At 44.4% G+C, this 18,755-nt stretch overlaps 1 protein-coding gene across 5 annotated transcripts in view; it reads right to left on the reverse strand.

Moving 5' to 3' along the window:
- NR2C2 (nuclear receptor subfamily 2 group C member 2) overlaps nucleotides 1-18,755 on the reverse strand; it is a 77,265-nt gene that overhangs the window by 12,552 nt on the left and 45,958 nt on the right. For all 5 annotated transcript variants that reach the window (XM_079935062.1, XM_079935061.1, XM_079935059.1 and 2 more), the window contains 5 exons: nucleotides 14,206-14,316; nucleotides 6,239-6,439; nucleotides 4,064-4,166; nucleotides 1,626-1,805; nucleotides 596-743 (listed from right to left, as the gene is read on the reverse strand). In XM_079935062.1, coding sequence (XP_079791188.1) covers nucleotides 596-743; nucleotides 1,626-1,805; nucleotides 4,064-4,166; nucleotides 6,239-6,439; nucleotides 14,206-14,277 — 704 coding nt within the window. In that variant the 5' untranslated portion in view covers nucleotides 14,278-14,316. The remainder of the gene's footprint in view (nucleotides 1-595; nucleotides 744-1,625; nucleotides 1,806-4,063; nucleotides 4,167-6,238; nucleotides 6,440-14,205; nucleotides 14,317-18,755) is intronic.

The following is an 18,755-nucleotide window of genomic DNA, read 5'->3' on the forward strand; positions in this document are numbered from 1 at the left end:
ATGAGATGTGCAGAGCCGGGTCTGCAGCCTGAGACAGGATGACACAGACCGCACATACCCCCAGGCTTCCACGTCCACTGCTGTGCCAGGAATGCTAACCTGATCTCAGAGTATCACCAGGGCATTCCCAACTCTAGCGCTTGCCATGATACATTTTGGATTTCTTGTTTCCCTCTTTCTGTTCCTTTAAGTTTGATAGATTACATTAAAAAAAAAAACACATATAAATTGACTTGTGGCACCATCTAGACCACACCTGGGTCTTAGGCCTTTTATCTCTACTGCAAAAAAGCCCCATTCCTGAGTGATGGAACAACTGTTTTCCTGCAAGAATGATGCCTGAACTACAGCACATAATCCCAGCACCTGGGAGAGGAGACATTCTGACCCCATCCTAAATCAACCATCCTCAGGCCTGGACAGAGGTGTGACTAGAGTGGCTCCAAAAAGGGTGGGATAAGGCAAGACAAGACTCAAGGCTGTGGCCCTCAGGTGGGGAGCCACATAAGCCCCCTTTCCAAGGAATATCTGTGCTTCCCCTAATCAGCTCCAAAGGCTGATTACAGTGTCGCCCTTCGTCAACACAGGGACTGACCTTGCTCCATCTTTATCTGCCACAAATGTTGGTGTGGCTATCAGAGGACTTCTCAGGTCCTTCCGGATATAGATTTTCTCCGTTGAAGCAGCACAATTGCTTGGTTTCTCCCGCTGCACATCAAAGGGCTTCCGTTCACTCTGCACAGCTTAAATCACAACAGAAATACCCATGTTTAAAAACCACATCCTTCATGGGAGAGGTAGGAGTCCTCTTGACTAAGCCCACTGCTGTCGGGATAAGCTCGGTGCTAGACACGCCTGGCTCAACTTCCACAGTGGATTTCGCAGCCAAAGGAGAGAAAGGCTCAAAGCCAAAGTGTTGTCAAATCTAAAGGAGCTCAAGATGGCGGGTGCCATGGCCAAGAAAGGACCGAGTGGCGTTTGTGTGGGTATCATTCTGTCACTTCCTGCTGCTCACAGGACTCTCTCCAGGAGGAGAAACACCCCCTCAGGTGGGCCCTTAACAGAGAGCTGCCCATGCCCCACGTGGAAAAGGAAGCATCCTAATGCCCAACTCGAGCTGGACAGCTTCTGCTAACTGTCAGTGGGGCTCCATTTTACGTGAAACCAGTGACCTCTTCCTTCAGCATCTGGTACAAGAGCAAGAACACATGCCAGAAACAAATGAAGAAAACAGACCTTTGCAGAAGAAAAGAGGACCCCAGACACATCATGTAAGGAAGGCAAGGGTGCTATTTCATGGATGGGGACCTGTGGCTCAGAGGCCACATGACTTCCCAAGGCCTCCCGGCTCCTGGGGGCAGGGCTGGAGCTGACGTGGTATCAGCTTTACCCCAAAGCCTGTGTTCATCCCACTCCACATGCTGCCTCCCAAATTATCTGGACTAGGTTCCCACTGTGGAAACCAACCAATCCTAGTGGTATCAGCGCCGCATCACTGAGCTGACCCTGAAGGTGAACCAAAATGAAGCCTCAGCAGATACTGTTAAGAGTATTTTAAGGCCAGGCATGGAAACCTCACTTTTGCCCTCCTTATTAACTCACGTGGTTTTTTAATAGTTACTCACATTCCATCTTCATGCCCATCTCTAAGCATTTTTTCAGCCGGCAAAACTGACAGCGGTTCCGGTGGTGTTTATTGATGATGCAGTCTTGATTGCTCCGGCAGCTGTAGGTCAAATTTTTCCTTACGCTCCTTTTGAAGAAACCTTTGCAGCCTTCACAACTGACAGCCCCATAGTGACGGCCTGAAAGAGAAAGGTAAGTCTATCGGGGACTGGTGTGCAGGGTCAGATGCCAGCAGCCATGGGCCAACCACAGGCCTGAGTGCTAAGCATGGCACCCAGGGCCTTCACATTTTTCTACCATCTTTAAAGTAGCCCTGTGAGGTCATGATGGACAAATGGAAGCTCAGACAGGTTATGTGGCCGCTGGTAAATGGCATGACCTCGGTGCTCCGAGTGCACAGCAGGAGCTCGCGGATGATGGTTGGGCTGCATCATCCGTTGTACTCACCGGGCCCGGCTCTGCAGACCTGCCTGGTGAAGGCCCTCAGCTCCCCTGTCCCGTCAAGAGTGTCAAAGAGCAAACACAAGCTTGTGTTTTGTTAGCCCAAAGAGTCTCATCCTGCATTTACTCCCTCTGTGTGCGACACGTCCTGGGCCCCAGACTGACCCGGGGTGGGGGGCGTGACTGTGTGAGCCCAGGCCAAAGGAAGGCCGCCAGTTCTTTTTTCTAAGCTTGTTTACTTTGGGGGTCTCTAAGTTCTAATTCCCTCCCACATTAAAAAGAGCTGTACGTGAGTTTACCCTTCCTCACGTTCCCAGCTGGGACTGTCCTCGCGTATGCTCTCCTGGTTTGGTCTCATGTAACCCAGGGTCACAACTACACTGCAGGGTCAGGGTTCACAGGGTCACTGTGGACGGCGGCTGCAGAGCAACCCATGGCCCTAAGCCCTAAGCTTTGGCACGTGGAGCCGTTCTCCAACTCTGCACTTAGAGGGTCTCAATTGTGTGCCTTTAAGAAGAGTCATGCTGAAATGACTCTGTGGACGTCATTCTTCCTTGCTTGCAGTGGATTTCCTTGGGCTCTCTAGGCCTTAGAGTGATCTCTAATATCTGGAGGCAATGGCACTGCAAGCCTGTCATGAGCTTTACACGCAGAAGGGTAAGCCAAGCAGATTCTGTGGCCTCTGCTATGCACATGCTTCATTCACTTGTTCGAAAGTCTGCAGACTGTCTCTCCTTGCTGAGCAACAAGATGCGGATATAGAGATGAAGGGGTCAGACACGGTTCCTGCTCTAAAAAAAAGAGCACATTCTGGAGGGGAAGACAGGCCTGTAAGGAAGCAACTAGAAAAGAACACATCCAGTGCCCAGAGATCTGAACAAAAGGGTGATGAGGACAGAGGCAGCGCTGGCCCCTGCCTGCTGGGGCAGATGAGGGCTTCAGAGAAGGGGCGAGAGCACAGCACCTGAGGCATCAGCGGGCGGGGCTGGAGCTTCCGGCCTTCAGCTGGTGCTTGCCTGGGGTTGTCTTCCTCTTAAGAGGCTTGGCTCAGCACTTTTTTCTTTTTTTTAAAACCAGGACCACAAAGTATCCAAAGTTCCTACGAATGTAGTGACCACAGAATAAAGCAGAACCAAGTGGTCATCTCAGAACTCAGGTCAGTGTCCCTAGCATCACTTACCCTCTATGGCTCCCACTGTTAGCAGGCTGAAGTCTGAGCTTTGGGGCCAGACATCTTCTTTAGTCTCCTTGTACCCACCTCCTAACCATGGAAGCCCAGGAGTGCTTCCCCAGAGACATGGTGGGTATGGATGTTAAACTCTCCAGGCCCTGGTCCCGCCAGCTGGAACACTAAACTCTCCAGGCCCTGGTCCCGCCAGCTGGAACACCCTTCTGCTTTACCTGACAGCACACACTCAACCATCAAGGTCACCAATGTGACTTCAGGCCTTTCCTGACCCTGGGACTCCAGCCAGAATCGCATGCCCCCTCCTATTTATCACACTGGGTTACAGTGGGGGCATGACAGAGGCAGCTACAGTTAGGACAAGGGAGGGAGAGACAACAAACACATCTTGTGAAACAGCAAAGAACTGAGCCGATATTAACCAGACTAATGAAATGATTGCTCTTTTTTTTGGGGGGGGGGGCAGGTGCGTGGCATGTGGGATCTTGGCTCCCCGACCAGGGATTAAACCCTCACCCCCTGCAGTGGAAGTGCGGAGTCTTAACTACTGGACCACCAGGGAAGTCCCAATTTCTTTCTTACTAGTACAAAAATAATTGACACCCAACCAAGATTTACAAATCACAGAAATAATTTCTTGATTTTTCCTTTTGATTCTTATAATCTGACAAACTGATTTGCTTATTTACATCACCACCCCAATAAGAAGAGTGGAGTTCATGTTTTGAAACCTACAACCCTCCCCCGCCCCAGATTTGGTGCATGATGTTGGCCCCTGATGTGCACCCAGCATGGCCTTTGGTTACTCACCTGAGGCTTTGTCGCCACACACCACACAGTACTCTACCACCTGGGGCCGCTGGACGTCGGCCTTCCCCAGAAGACGCTCCACAGAAGCAGAGTCCGTGACGATCTAAGAAGAATCAGGAAATAAGCAGAGTGCTGATGAAAAACCAGAGCACTAAGCAAAGTCATGTTGAACTGTGAATTCCTAATCTCAGGTTTCTAAGAACTCTGGGCAGAACTGGGAAAATGCCATGTGACAACTGAATATGCCACCAGGAATGGCGTGGCCGCTCATCTGGACCAAGCCCCTTGAGCGGTGGTGGGTGGCGGTGGGCTTGTCCAGGGTCAGACACTGGTTTTCAGGGACCTACCCTCCTATCTGGCCACCCCAACCACCTAGGAGTAGGGGCCGTGTGGGGACTCACAGGCGGATGCTCCAACATGAAGATACTCGAGGTCTTTTTGGTTGCTTCTCTATTTTCATGAAACAGCTTGAAAGTACACAGAGAGGCTTACTTGGCAGAGAAGTAATTAAGCTTTACTGACTAAATAACTAGCTCTCTCGTGAGGCAGCTGGCAGTGGAGGGACTAGGATAGGTGGCCTCTGAAACCTGCTATTTCTCCTTCATTTGTAGGTGACTTTCTAGGTGACCCACAGTGCTGCTCATCTGAAGAGTAATGTAACTGGTTTCAACATGAAAAAGTGAAAAATAGCTGTTATTAAATCATGTACTAACAATAAGCCTTAAAATGATTTATGTACAGTGAGAATATATACAGACATCATTATGTGCAATGACCTCTTATAAGACATGCAAGAGAATCACCAGCCATCCTTTCAAAAACAAGGAGTCGAAGCAAGCAGGGAGGAACTCTGATTCCAGATGATCAGAATGTACACTAGGAAGTATTTACTAATGGCATTATGAGGTGTCTCAAAAGTACAGCTCTGGAAGCTGAACATACTGGTGTTCTGAACCCAGCTGCAGCGGAAGGAAAAAAACCCTTTCCTTCCTGAATTTTCTCCATAGTAGAAATCTCCCTGCGAAACACATGGATTCTTAGCAGCATTATTCACAGTAAAGGTCGAAGCAACCCAAGTGTCCACTGACAGATGAATGGAAAAACCAAGCGTGGTCTATACATACACTGGAATATTATTCAGCCTTTAAAATGAAGGAAATTCTGACACATAAGACAAAACACAGATGAACCTTGAGGACATTGTGCTCAGTGAAATTAGCCAGTACAAAAGGACAAATATTACAGGATTTGACTTATGTGAGGTCCCTAGAGTAGTCAGACCCATAGGAAGTGGAATAGTGGTAGCCAGGGGCTGAGGGGTGGGGAACGGGAGTTGTTCAGTGGGGACAGAGTTTCAATTTGGGAAGATGAAGAGTTCTGGGGATGGGTGGTGGTGATGGCTACACAACAGTGTGCATGTCCTTAATGCCCCTCAACTGGACACCTAAAAACTATTAAGATAGTAAATTTTATATGTTACCACAAATTTTTAAAAAACTTAAAAACCAGAACCAAACAAGACCATGGATTGCACCCTGACCTGGACTAAACATGCTCCATGCTTGGCCACCATGGGACATTGGCCTTGAGTCCCTGCTTCTCTGAGTGTTGGACTTGGAAGTTCAATGCTTCCCAATAACCCTGATCTTCTTCCAGCCCTTGCTCTCCTCCTTCCTGTACCTGCCCCAACCCCATCCCGCCTGCCAGAGCGGGGAGAACCAAGGCAGAACGGAGGGGCCCACAGGCAGCAGTTCACAGGAACAAGATCAGAATAAAGAGCCGGGCTAGTCCGAGGTAAGAGAACAAGTCGGTCCTCATCTGACTGTGGTCACCCCTTGGTGGTGCCCCTAAAGCATCACAGGCCAAGGATTGCCACCACGTGGCCTTGGTTGAGAACCATTCTCCAGTGGCTCATGCCAACTGCTCAGGTGAGTCTCCTGTGGGACCGCTGATTTGCCGGCTCAAATTCCATCCATCTGAGCACTGCAGCGGCTGCCTTCTGGGCCTCGCCACTCATTTGCTGGTTTTTTACTTTAGCCGAGGCAGCAACCCACCATGTTTGCAGGTCCCCAAAGGACCCACTAGAGATGGATTTGGCCTCCACGGTAGAGGTAAGAGTCAAGAACAAGTACAGTAGCAGAAGTGCTGAAACAAACACCTGTCAACAGGTCTTACTTGGATCCTGCCAGGGACGAGGTTGTCCGAGGTGGTGAATATGAGCTGCTTGGCACTGGAGGTCTCCGGGGAAGCCAGGATCACCTTCCCAGTTCCAGCTCCATCTGGGCTGGTCAGGATGAACTGCTGCTTGGGGGATCCGGAGGCGTCCACTGCGGTGACTATCTGGATCTTCTGTCCTGTCTGCTGGTCTGTCACGATCTACAAGACACAACACGGAGGCTGCTCTCACGGAGCATGTGCAGTGGCTGCCAACGCCGGCCCGGAGTCAGTGCTGGTCCAGGACAGTTTCACCAGTGCCGGTGAAATGGGAAAGAGAAAACAACAGGGAGCTTTTCAGAAACTGGTTTTCATACAGCTAATTTTATTCTAGGATGATATCATCCCTCCTACTTTTAGAATTAAAATGCCCTTTGGAAGTGGAGGGAAGGGAAACTGTATGAAGGTGGTCAGCTTGAAGGTGTCCGGAGAGTAAATCCTTAGAGTTCTCATCACAAGGAAAAAAACACTTTTTTCCTTTTTCTTTTTTCTACATGTATATGAGATGGTGAATGTTAACTAAACTTGTGGCAATCACTTTACCATATATGTAAATCAAGTTATTATGTTCTATATCTGAAACTTAGTGCTGCATATCAATTACAGTTCAATAAACCTGGACAAAGAAAGGCCCTTTCTGTTATGAAATGAAGACAGTAATAAATAGTAGATGATAGGTTTAACTAAAAAAACAAGAAAAAAAATTCTTGTCCTAGGCATAATAAGAAATGTGGGCAACCCTAACTTTGTTTTTTTTTGGGCCATGCTGCACAGCATGCGGGATCTTAGTACCCCGACCAGGGACCGAATCCAGGCCCGCTGCAGTGGAAGTGTGGAGCCCTAACCACTGAACCGCCAGGGAATTCCCTACCCTAACTTTTTGAAACCCCAAAACCTGAGAATGGCTGCTTTAAAGGGCTATTTCTGAAGGGAAGGTCCTATAAATAATTCTGCCTTGCAGTGACAGAATGCAGGGAGTCCCTTGCTGACACACATCCAACTTCTCCCACCTCTTGACTCTGAGGTCTCTAAGCATAGAGATAACACCTGTTTCAGGGCTGCATCCCCAGGGCCAGCACAGGGCCTGGCACATGGAGAGAAGATGTGAATAAAAGACTGTGGAAGCCCTGGAGGCAGTGGGCGCTGACTCCGGAGAAGCCCTGAGCCTCATTTCTCCAGGGACGGCCACCAGTCATGAGCCCCACTGCCATAGCTCACCTCTTCCCTGCATCCCTGCCTAAGTGCATCAGTCACAATTAAGATAGCTGCTACGTTAGAGCAACTTCTCTTATTCCTGCTCGTGAAGTTCTTTGAAGCTGTTCTAGCCCGTTCCTGTCTCTCTTCCAGGCCAAGTGCCCAACTTGGAGCATGGGGCCACCTTTTCCCTGAGGACCCCCAGCAGGCCCTCACTGCAGACAGGACTCTTGCGGTGCGTGCGCTGGGCCTTGGGAAGGGGAGACATACTGTGTCTCTGGTTGTACCCCAGCTCCCTACAGCACATTTATGGACAACATATCTGGAATCTGCGCCACCTCTTGATAGAACTGCTTTGGGTCATGGCATCCCAAGGTTCAGACAGCAAACTCACACAGAGTCCTACAGCTTTGCCAACAGTCCAATACGGAAAATCCAACAATGCTGGTAGGTTCAAAAGAAAATGACACAAGCAAGGAAAGAGTCAATTACTTAACACGTGTTTACTGGGCACCCACTAGGTGACCAGCACTATTCTCGGTACTAGAGATGGAAGTGTGAACACGGCGGGGAGCTCGCCTGCTAGAGGAAAGACAGACTGTGCACCCTGACATGAAGAGGCAGGAAGGAAACACAGAGGAAACAAAAAAGCAGGATAATGGACAGAACAAAATATGGGGAAGGAGGCAAGGGGGCAGCTTCAAGAGCAAAGACCTCTCTGAGGGAGTGACGGTGGACAAAGACCCAAATGAGGCAAGAGAGGAAGCCGTGCAGAGCTGTGACAGAGTGGGTTGCAGGCTGAGGGCCCAGTGAATGCAAGACCAGAGAGCCACAGGCTGGACACGAGTCCCAGCACATCATCGCTTCCAAGTGAATGGCCAAAAGACCTTTAAGGGGATTCCCTGGTGGCGCAGTGGTTAAGAACCTGCCTGCCAATGCAGGGGACACAGGTTCGAGCCCTGGTTCAGGAAGATCCCACATGCCACAGAGCAACTAAGCCCGTGCGCCACAACTACTGAGCCTGTGCACCACAACTACTGAAGCCTGTGTGCCTAGAGCCTGTGCTCCGCAACAGGAGAAGCCACCACAATGAGAAGCCTGCACACCGCAACGAAGAGTAGCCCCCGCTCACCGCAACAAGAGAAAGCCTGTGCGCAGCAAAGAAGACCCAGCCATAAATAAATAAATTAAATTAAAAAAAAAAAAGATAGGACTGCCGAAAAGAAATAGAGTAATCAACCATTATAGTTGGAGTTATCATCACTCTTCTGTAAGCAACTGACAGATCAAGCAGGCAGAAAATCAATAAGGATATAGTTGACCTGAGGAGCACTAGCAACCCCCTTGATATAACTGACATGTGTAAACTCATCCATCTAGCAACAGCAGAATATACATTCTTCTCAAGCCTGCATGGAACATTCACTAAGACAGACCACATTCTGGGCCACAAATATATGTATCAAACACACATATATATATCAAAATATATAGCTGAGTGTGTAAGGAAATGGGCACTCTCATACCAGGCTGGTGGGAGTATAAGTTGGTGGAACCTCTTTGTAAGGCAGTCTGGCAACTACTGTCAAAACTACACATAAGGGACTTCCCTGGTGGCGCAGTGGTTCTGAGTCCACATGCCAATGCAGGGGACACGGGTTTGATCCCTCTTCTGGGAAGATCCCACATGCCGTGGAGCAGCTGAGCCCATGCGTCACAACTACTGAGCCTGCGCTCTAGAGCCCGTGAGCCACAACTACTGAGCCGGCGCGCCTAGAGCCCGTGCTCCACAACAACAGGCCACCGCGATGAGAGGCCCGCACACCGCGGTGAGGAGTGGCCCCTGCTCGCTGAGGCTAGAGGGGAGCCCGTGCAGCAACGAGAAGACCCAATGCAGCCAAATCTAACTAAATAAATAAAAGATAACATTCCTTCTTAAAAAAAAAAAAAAACAAAATAAACAAACTACACATGACACACCCTTCCAGCAATCCTACTTTGAGGAACGGATCCTACAGAAATACTCTCACATGTCTTAAATTAAGCAGGTAAAATGTTATTTATTGCAGCATCCAAAAAATGGGATATCAAACTGCCACTCAAGAGAAAGAGGCAGCTTATTTGTACCACAGGGAAATACCTCCAAAAGAGAGTGAAGTCCAGAGCAGTGTGGGCAGAATGTCGACAGGAGTGTAAAAATATGCTGTATTGTTTACATGTATGCTTGCAGGTGTAGATGCACAGCCCATCTCTGAAAGAATGAATATGCAATATGGTAACAGTGGCTTTTCTTGGGAGAGACGTGAGTGACTCCATGAAGAGGGAGGGAGGGAGACTCGTCTTTTACTCTGTATGGTGTGACTTTGTTACAGTGTGCAACTACTACCCAGTCAGCCCGTACAAACAGACAACTCCTACAAGTACCTGAGAGGGGCCACTAGAATATCAGAGCAAGAAAGGAAATATCAGATGGTTGCGGATGGAGAAAGGACAGAGAACAGGTACTGGCTGCTCAAGAAGGGTGTGCAGAAATAAAGAGCTGGTGGAAGAGAGACCTAGGGAAGGAGGATGCTACAAGAGCCCAAGATGCAGTCCCCTGGGGAATGTAGTAAGGATTTCAAACTATTAAAAAACATATAAACAGCAGAAGTCTTTTCTAGCAACATGTGAAACCTCAAAAAATAAAGTAGATAAAAAAGCACTGTATTATATAAATGTATTTTATAAGCTCAAATTTAAACATTTCCTTCAAACAATAAGTATAATTATGCTCTCCTGAAAACATAAATGTGAAATGGGGAGTGTGGAGGAATAGCTCTGGAAAACCTTAAAATCCACGGAGATGGCAAAAGAAGGTTTAAGCCAAGATCTGCCCCAAAGGGAATGAACACAGATTACAAGTGAGTGCACCAGTGACCTCCAGCATGTCAAATTTGGTATGTGACATGTTCAAGTGTATTTTTCTTTTAATCTACTTTAATTGCTTTGAAAGCTGGACTAAAAAATGAAATTTGAACATAATGTTTGTGTAATCTGGGAAACAGTAAAGAACACAGTTTGAAAACCACTGGCCTAAAAAGACTACATATGATGAAAACCCATGAAATTTACTGAGAAGCTAGATTTTGTGATGGCATGGCTCCGACTAAGCTTCATTTTCAGACAAGCAGGTGTTCTCCTACAGCTTTTCTTATCTCCATCTCCTTCCTCCCATAGTTTCTGCCCTAGACCTCTGTACCCCAAAAAACAACAGCTCTCAACCCCAGTCACAAGGCTACCTCTCCTGCTCTGAGGACCACCACCCTTCGCACTTGGCCCCAAAGCCCTTTTGCAGCCATTAGGATGACATTATACTGATGAACACAAGTCCATCATCAGATCAGCCCTCTGTTGGTCTGCACAACTAGATATGTTGGGCTTGTGTTGACTGACACCTTAATTTTTGCTTTCATTATTTATTTATTTATTTATTTAATTTTATTTTAAGAGACGGGGTCTCGCTATGTTGCCCAGGCTGGAGTGCAGTGGCTATTCACAGGCGCGATCCCACTACTGATCAGCACGGGAGTTTTGACCTGCTCCGTTTCCGACCTGGGCCGGTTCACCCCTCCTTAGGCAACCTGGTGGTCCCCCGCTCCCGGGAGGTCACCATATTGATGCCGGACTTAGTGCGGACACCCGATCAGCATAGCGCACTACAGCCCAGAACTCCTAGGCTCAAGCGATCCTCCTGCCTCAGCCTCCCGAGTAGCTGGGACTACAGGCGCGCGCCACCACGCCCGGCTTTGCTATCATTATTAAAAACAAAAATAAATCCTGCAATGGGAAAAATAGTTATAAAGGATTTAACTGGGAAAACTGATGAAATTTTAGAATATGGACTATGGACTAGATAATGGCATGTTTCAATATTAAATTTACTGATTTTGATAACTGTATTGTAATTATGTAAGAGAAAATACATGCTGAAGTATCCAGGGCAAAGAGGCATGATGTCTCCATTTTATTCTCAAATGATTCAGAAAAAACACATTATACATACATCCAGAATGTTACAGCAAACAACTGGTGAATCTGTGTAAAGGGGACACAGGATTTATGTGTATTATTTTCCTTAAGTTTGAACTTATATGAAAATAAAACATTAAAAAATTATATAACACAGATGCTAACATTTATTGACATCTACTTCCTACAGCTTTATAGGCAGTATCTCTTAATCCTTTTACAATCCTATAAAACAGGTACTATTACTGCTGTCACTTTACAATTATAGATGTTACAGAAACGTTTCCCAGGGTCACAGTGCTGAGTGGAAGCAAGATTTGACCCTAAAATCTGTTCCATTCAGAGCCAAAGCTCCTAAATATTGCATAGCTTGCCATCCTTACTGAATAATCTTTCCCTCCCAACCTTATCACACAAGCCACTATTTGAGTTCAGAGCACTGTTATTCATTAAAATATCAGAAAATGTATTCTTTCCCCACACCTCAGGGGATCAGAGATCCATTACTGAAGTCAGGACTAGAAATGAAAACTTCATCAAAGCCACAGCACCAACATCAAGAACCCAGAAACCAACCTATGACCTATAACTTTCCTTCAAAAAAACCAAACCTTGAAAAACAGTCAGTTCTGTTGCACCGAGGTAGGTCTCTTTTTTTTTATTTTTATTTTTTGCCCCACAGCACAGCATGCGGGATCTTAGTTCCCCAACCAAGGATCAAACTCGTGTCCCCTGCAGTGGAAGCATGGAGTCTTAACCACTGGACTGCCAGGGGAGTCCCAAGGTATGTCTAATTTTATTGACAGTACACAATGAAAAGATTTTCAACTATACTTACTTTACATAAAACTCTTGCTAATGGGTTATCTTCCCTAAAGAAACTGAAAGCTCAACGCCAAAGATCTATTCTACAAGACTGCTGCTCAAGAATCTTACTGCATTCTAGCCAGGACAGTGGTGGAACCATGGGCCAAGCACCAGGGCATGGGAACAGCCCCACTGTACGGAATGGGATGCCTGAATACCCCTCGGGAAAACAGAAAGATCCTTCTTATACCAATACAGGGGGCTGTATACCCTCTCTTGAAACACAAACTAGCTACCGATGGAGTTTTCTGGAAGAACTTTCTATGTTCTCATCTGCCCTCAGATGGTTGTGAAACCATAATATAACATCCATGGTTAAACGTACAAAGTTAGTTCCTAGTTAGTTAGAGTTGGGAGAGTTATGTAGGCAGGATCCTAACACCTGCTACATAAAACTATAAAGGACTCATTTTCAAGTCACAATCAGCAAATAAGAACAAAGCAAAAGAGAAAAAAATAACTTAGTTATATAAAGTTTCTAATTCTGAGGAATAGTAAAATCTCATTAACGTTGGACCAATTACTTCTGAATTTCTAGACACTCAGATATGTGTTTCCTACTTGGTGTGAAGAAAAGAAGTGTATGAACTTCGTTATTTATGATAAAATATTATGTAATACGGACATGATGGAAATATAATTTTTATCAACTCATTTCACTTTACTTATTAGAACTCTTCTATGCTTAGTTTATAATAATCCATAAAATCACTTTTAAGAATGGGTGAACACTATGGAAGTCATCTACTTATTACAGCATACTACTCACTTAATACTGAGTTTTAAAATAAAGAAACTGTAAATGAAAGCAATCCTTTACTTATTCACTCAAATACCTGTCCACCTGCTATTCTCTCAAACTTACGTTACATAACTAGAGTTTTCTCTGCCGTTCATTTCCGTGCATGTGTTTTGGTTTGGCCTTTTGAGATAACTATGAATCTCTTCTTTTTTTTTTACATCTTTATTGGAGTATAATGGTGTGTTAGTTTCTGCTTTATAACAAAGTGAATCAGTTATACATATACATATGTTCCCAAATCTCTTCCCTCTTGCGTCTCCCTCCCTCCTACCCTCCCTATCCCACCCCTCTAGGTGGTCACAAAGCACCGAGCTGATCTCCCTGTGCTAGGCGGCTGCTTCCCACTAGCTATCTATTTTACATTTGGTAGTGTATATGAATCTTTAATGTATGTGTTTCATCAATAATTTTCCCTTCTTCTTGCTTGTTGATCATGATACATGTACCTTCTTTTTGTTCAGTGGGAAAGAGGCAGGTTCAGGGCCCTGGGAAGACTAAACCTCCCATAAGTGAATATCATCAATTAGTTAACAACAATACTAGCAATAATAGTTATTATAGATAATTAGTACATACCGAATGTTATTATGTGCCAAGCACCGTTTCAAGCATTTTACAAGCAATAGTCACTGATTCTTTCTAATAACCTTATGAGATAAGTACTACTATTATGTACATTTTCTAAATGGAAACAGTGAGACATTAGAAAAGCTATAAAATGGGGCACTGGATTTGACTTCAAGTGGAGGTCCACACTCTTAACGACTAAGACATACTACCTCTCAATTTTGAAGCACATAAGTAATAAATGGTACTTCATTCCAATAGTTTGAAGTGACAGTTCAGACTTTTAGATTGAAAGTAAGTCAGCTTGGTAAATGTAAAATCTTTCTTCTTTTATCTTTTAAAAAATAAGTGAGATTGTACTATACTTGATGCCTAAGAAGCACAGCTCCTTAGTGAAACCCTTAGGCAGGTTTGTTTTCAGAAACGATTCAGGGAAGGCAGGTCTGCCCTCAGGCAGGTGGCTGGAACCAAGTGGGACTGGTGCAGGTACCTGAATGCGCTGAGGTGAGGCTACCGCAGAATCAGTGGAGATTATCTGGATGCGCGGGGAGGGGCTGGTCATCCCTGGAGATTCCGGCCGAGAAGTCTGTGTACGTGGTACCTGTAGGTGAGAAGAGGGCTGCATCACAAGGGGGCTTAGAAAGATGCCCAGTGGTGGTTTGAGGACCATGCCTCTTGCTTTCACTGTAGCTTTTTGAGTGATAAAATTGTATAGTTTTCGATGACAAAGGAATCAATGAGATATTTCCACAGAATGATCCTAAGAAACAGCTACAATAGCTGTTTCTAATGTTGAAAATGGAAGAAAAAAATGAAAGGTATTTTCAGGTCTGCTCTGCACAGCATCAATAAAATAAAAAGCTACCAAAATAACTTCTTAGAGATCATCTTTGAATTTTTTTCACTGTCTCTAAGGCCAGCTATAAAGCACTCCTTTAAGATGACAGGTTCCAGAAGACAGGCTCTCACAATACTGTTGAGGATGGCAAACAACCAGAATTACACTGGAAACTACTGGGATTAATACTTGTGAAAGAGTCTGGCAACCTCCCATCCTCACTGGGATGAAATCGGAAAAAGCTCATCAATAACACAAGGTCAATACCCACTAAAGTCAAGGTTCAAGGTTCTGAATGGTCACTTGGGCACCTGAAGTGAGCAGATATTATTTTTCCTTGAATAAAAGTATATCATGAACCAATGCTTTTCAAACTTCAAAAAAACAAAAAACAAAAAAAGGAAAAAGAAGAAGAGGAGGAGGAGGAGGAAGCAACACTTCCCAATTCATTCTATGAGGCCAGGATTACCTGATACCAAAACCAGACAGACATCACAAGAAAACTACAGATCAATATTCCTTATGAATATAGATGCAACAATCTGCAACAAAACCCTAGCAAAATGAATCCAGAAGCATATAAAGAATCATACACTATGACTAAGTGGGATTTATCCCAGGAATGCAAGGTTGGTTCAGCATATGAATCAAACAATATAACACACCCAAGAACAGAGGACAAAAGCCAAATGATCATCTCAACGTACAGAGGAAGCATTTGACAAAATTCAACACTCTTTCATGATAAAAACACTCACGAAAATAAGAACAGAAGTACTAGACTTCCCCGGTGGCGCAGTGGTTAAGAATCTGCCTGCCAATGCAGGGGACAGGGGTTCGAGCCCTGGTCTGGGAAGATCCCACATGCTGAGGAGCAACTAAGCCTGTGCACCACAACTACTGAGCCTGCGCACCACAACTACTGAAGCCCGCGTGCCTAGAGCCCGTGCTCTGCAACAAGAGGAGCCACTGAAATGAGAAGCCTGTGCACGGCAACGAAGAGTAGCCCCTGCTCACTGCAACTAGAGAAAGCCTGCTTGCAGCAGCAAAGACCCAATGCAACCAAAAATAAAATAAAGTACATATTTAAAAAAAGAATAGAAGTACTGATATTCCATCAATCTGATAACGAGTATCTATAAAATACAGCTAACATAATACTTAGTGATGGAAGACTGAAAGCTTTCTCCTAAGATCAGGAACAAGACAAAGATGTCTGCTTTCACCATGTCTACTTGACACTGTACTGGAAGTTCTAGACAGGGCAATTAGGAAAGAAAAAGAAACAAAAGCAGCCAGATTTGGAAAGAAGAAAAACTATCTCTTTTTGCAGATGATACGATCTTGCACACAGAAAATCTGAAAGAATCCACAGAAAAACTATTAGCGCTAGTAAATGAGTTTCAAGGTTGCAGAATACAAGATCAACATATAAAAATAAGTTATCTTTCTATAAGTTAGCAAAGAGCAATCAGAAAATAAAATTAAAGGAACAATCCCACTGACCATAGCATCAAACACAAGAAAATAGTTAGGAATAAATTTAACAAAAGTGTAGTATTTGTATACTGAAAACTACAAAACACTGTTGAAAGAAATTAAAGAAGACCTAGATGACATCTGTGTTCATTCATCAGAAGATTTAATATTGTTAAGATGACAATATTACACAAATTGATCAACAGATTTAATATAGTTGCTATCAAAATTCTAGCTGTCTACATTGCATAAATTGACAAGCTCATCCTAAAACTCATGGAAATGCAAGGGACCCAGAATAGCCAAACAATCTTGAAAAAGAACAAAGTTGGAGGACTCACACTTCTTGGCTTCAAAACTTATTATAAAGCTACAGTAATCAAAACTGTTGGCAATGGCATAAAAACAGACACAATGACCAACAAAAAAGAACAAAGAGCCCAGAAATAAACCCTCCCATATGTGGTCAGATGATTTTTGACAAAAGTGGCGTGCCAATTCAATGGGGAAAGAACAGTATTTTCAACAAATGGTAATGGAACAACTGGACACAACATAGAAGAATGAAACTGGACCCCTCCCTCCTACTATACGGAAAACAATTAACTCAAGAGAGAGAATTCTGGGAAGATGGTGGAGTAGGAAGCACCAGGAATCTCTTTCCCTACCTAGACCACAATTGCACTAGTGGAATCTGTCTGATGTAACTATTTTGGAACTCAGGAGTCTACTGGAGGCTTGCAATTTCCAGGGGAAGCCTTGGACCATAAATTGCAGTTAATTTTGGTCAACTCCAGCTCCTAGCACAGTAGCAGCAGCTACCCATTCCCCACATCTACCCTATAACAGGCACCTGTGCACATGTTCCAGAAGCAGCTTGCACACAGCTTGTGGGAGCCAGGGTGGGCAAAAAGGGCCCTTGTCCTCCAAATACTGGGGATCTGTGCTCCAATCAATGATTGCTTCCTCTGATCCCACAGGTGCAGACAAAGAAGGGGTATCCATTGTCTTTGTACTTCTTCCTACTGTTGCAAGCCCCTCCATTTCTGCTGAAGTGATTTCCAGGGGACTTAAAAGACTGGACTGCTTCCCCCACCTCCCCATTTTTCTCTTTATCCTCTATTGGGAACCAGACATTAAAGACAAGGACATTCAAAACTAACTGCATATATAGGGACAATTAGAAAGTAAATACACATGCTCAGAGAAAGGCACAGGTTCAGAAAAGACCCTAGAAAAGACGTTAAGTTTACATGTCAGGATGCTCCTTGGAAAACAGCTTACAACAAAAACAATAAAGTAACAAAAAACAGTAAATATTTGGAAAGGGAGAGAATCTGATTTCCACAGCTACCACATTATTAGATTTAAATGTCCAGATTCAAATGTTGTTTCAACAACAACAACAAAACCACGTGGCATACAAAGAAACAAGAAATTATGATCCATTCAAAGGAAAAAAAAATCAATGTAAGTTATCCCTGAAAAAGATCTCATGTCAAATGTATTAGACAAAGACTGAACTAAAGGAAGACGTGGAAAACTCAACAAACGATGTAAGAACAAAATGGAAATACCAATAAACAGATATAAAACCTAGAAAGAAACCAAAAAAAATTTTTTGGAGCTGAAAACTACAATAACTGAAATGAAAAATTCACTAAAAGGATTCAAAGGAAGATTTGAACAAGCAGAAGAATCAGTTACCTTGATAGAAAGTAGTGAGTCTGAGGAACAGAAAGAAAAAAGATTGAAGAAAACTGACCAATGCCTATGAGGCCTACAGGATACCAAAAAGTAGACCAACATAGCATTGTGGGAGTCTGGAGGACAAAAAGGGGGTGAGCAAAGAATATATGAAGAAATAATGTCTGAAAACTTCCCAAATTTGATCAAAGACATGAACATAAACATCCAAGCCCACCAAACTCCAAGTAATAGGAACTCAAAGAGACCGAAATCAAGACATTATAATCAAACTTTCAAAAGACAAGAAGAGAACATCTTGAAAACAGTAAGAGAGAAGCAAACTATCACATACAAAGGCCCTGCAATTAGACTATTTGCAGATTTCTCAGGAGAAACTTTGGAGGCCAGAAGGCAGTTGGCCAATACAGTCAAAGTGCTCAAAGAAAAGAAACCTGTCAACCCAAAATACCATACCCGGCAAAACTATCCTTCAAAAGTGAGGGAGATTATAATTAAAACGGCAAAAGTTAAAGATAAAGAGAGGACTCTAAACGCAGCAAGAGAAAAACAAAGAGTTAATTTTATAAGGGAACCCCCATAAGGCTATCTGGTGATTTCTCTACAGAAATGCTGCGGGTCAGAAGGGAGTGGCAAGATAAATTCTAAGTCCTAAAAGGGAAAAACCTGCATCGTAGGATACTCTACACAACAAGATTATCATTAGAATAGAAGGAGAGTCAAAGAATTTCTCAGACAAGCAAAAACTAAAAGAATACAGCAATACTAAACTTTTAACCTGAAAGAAATATAAAAAAGTCTTCTCTAAATAAGATAGAAGCAAAAAAAAAAAAAGCAGCAGCAGCAGCAGCAGCAGCAAGAATCTATAGGAAAGAAAAAAAAACAACCCACAATTGGGGCCTTCCCTGGTGGCGCAGTGGTTAAGAATCCGCTTGCCAATGCAGGGAACAGGGGTTCGAGCCTGGTCTGGGAAGATACCATACGTCGCAGAGCAACTAAGCCCGTGTGCCACAACT

Source organism: Stenella coeruleoalba, assembly GCF_951394435.1.
Source record: "Stenella coeruleoalba genome assembly, chromosome: 10".
Taxonomy (NCBI): domain Eukaryota; kingdom Metazoa; phylum Chordata; class Mammalia; order Artiodactyla; family Delphinidae; genus Stenella; species Stenella coeruleoalba.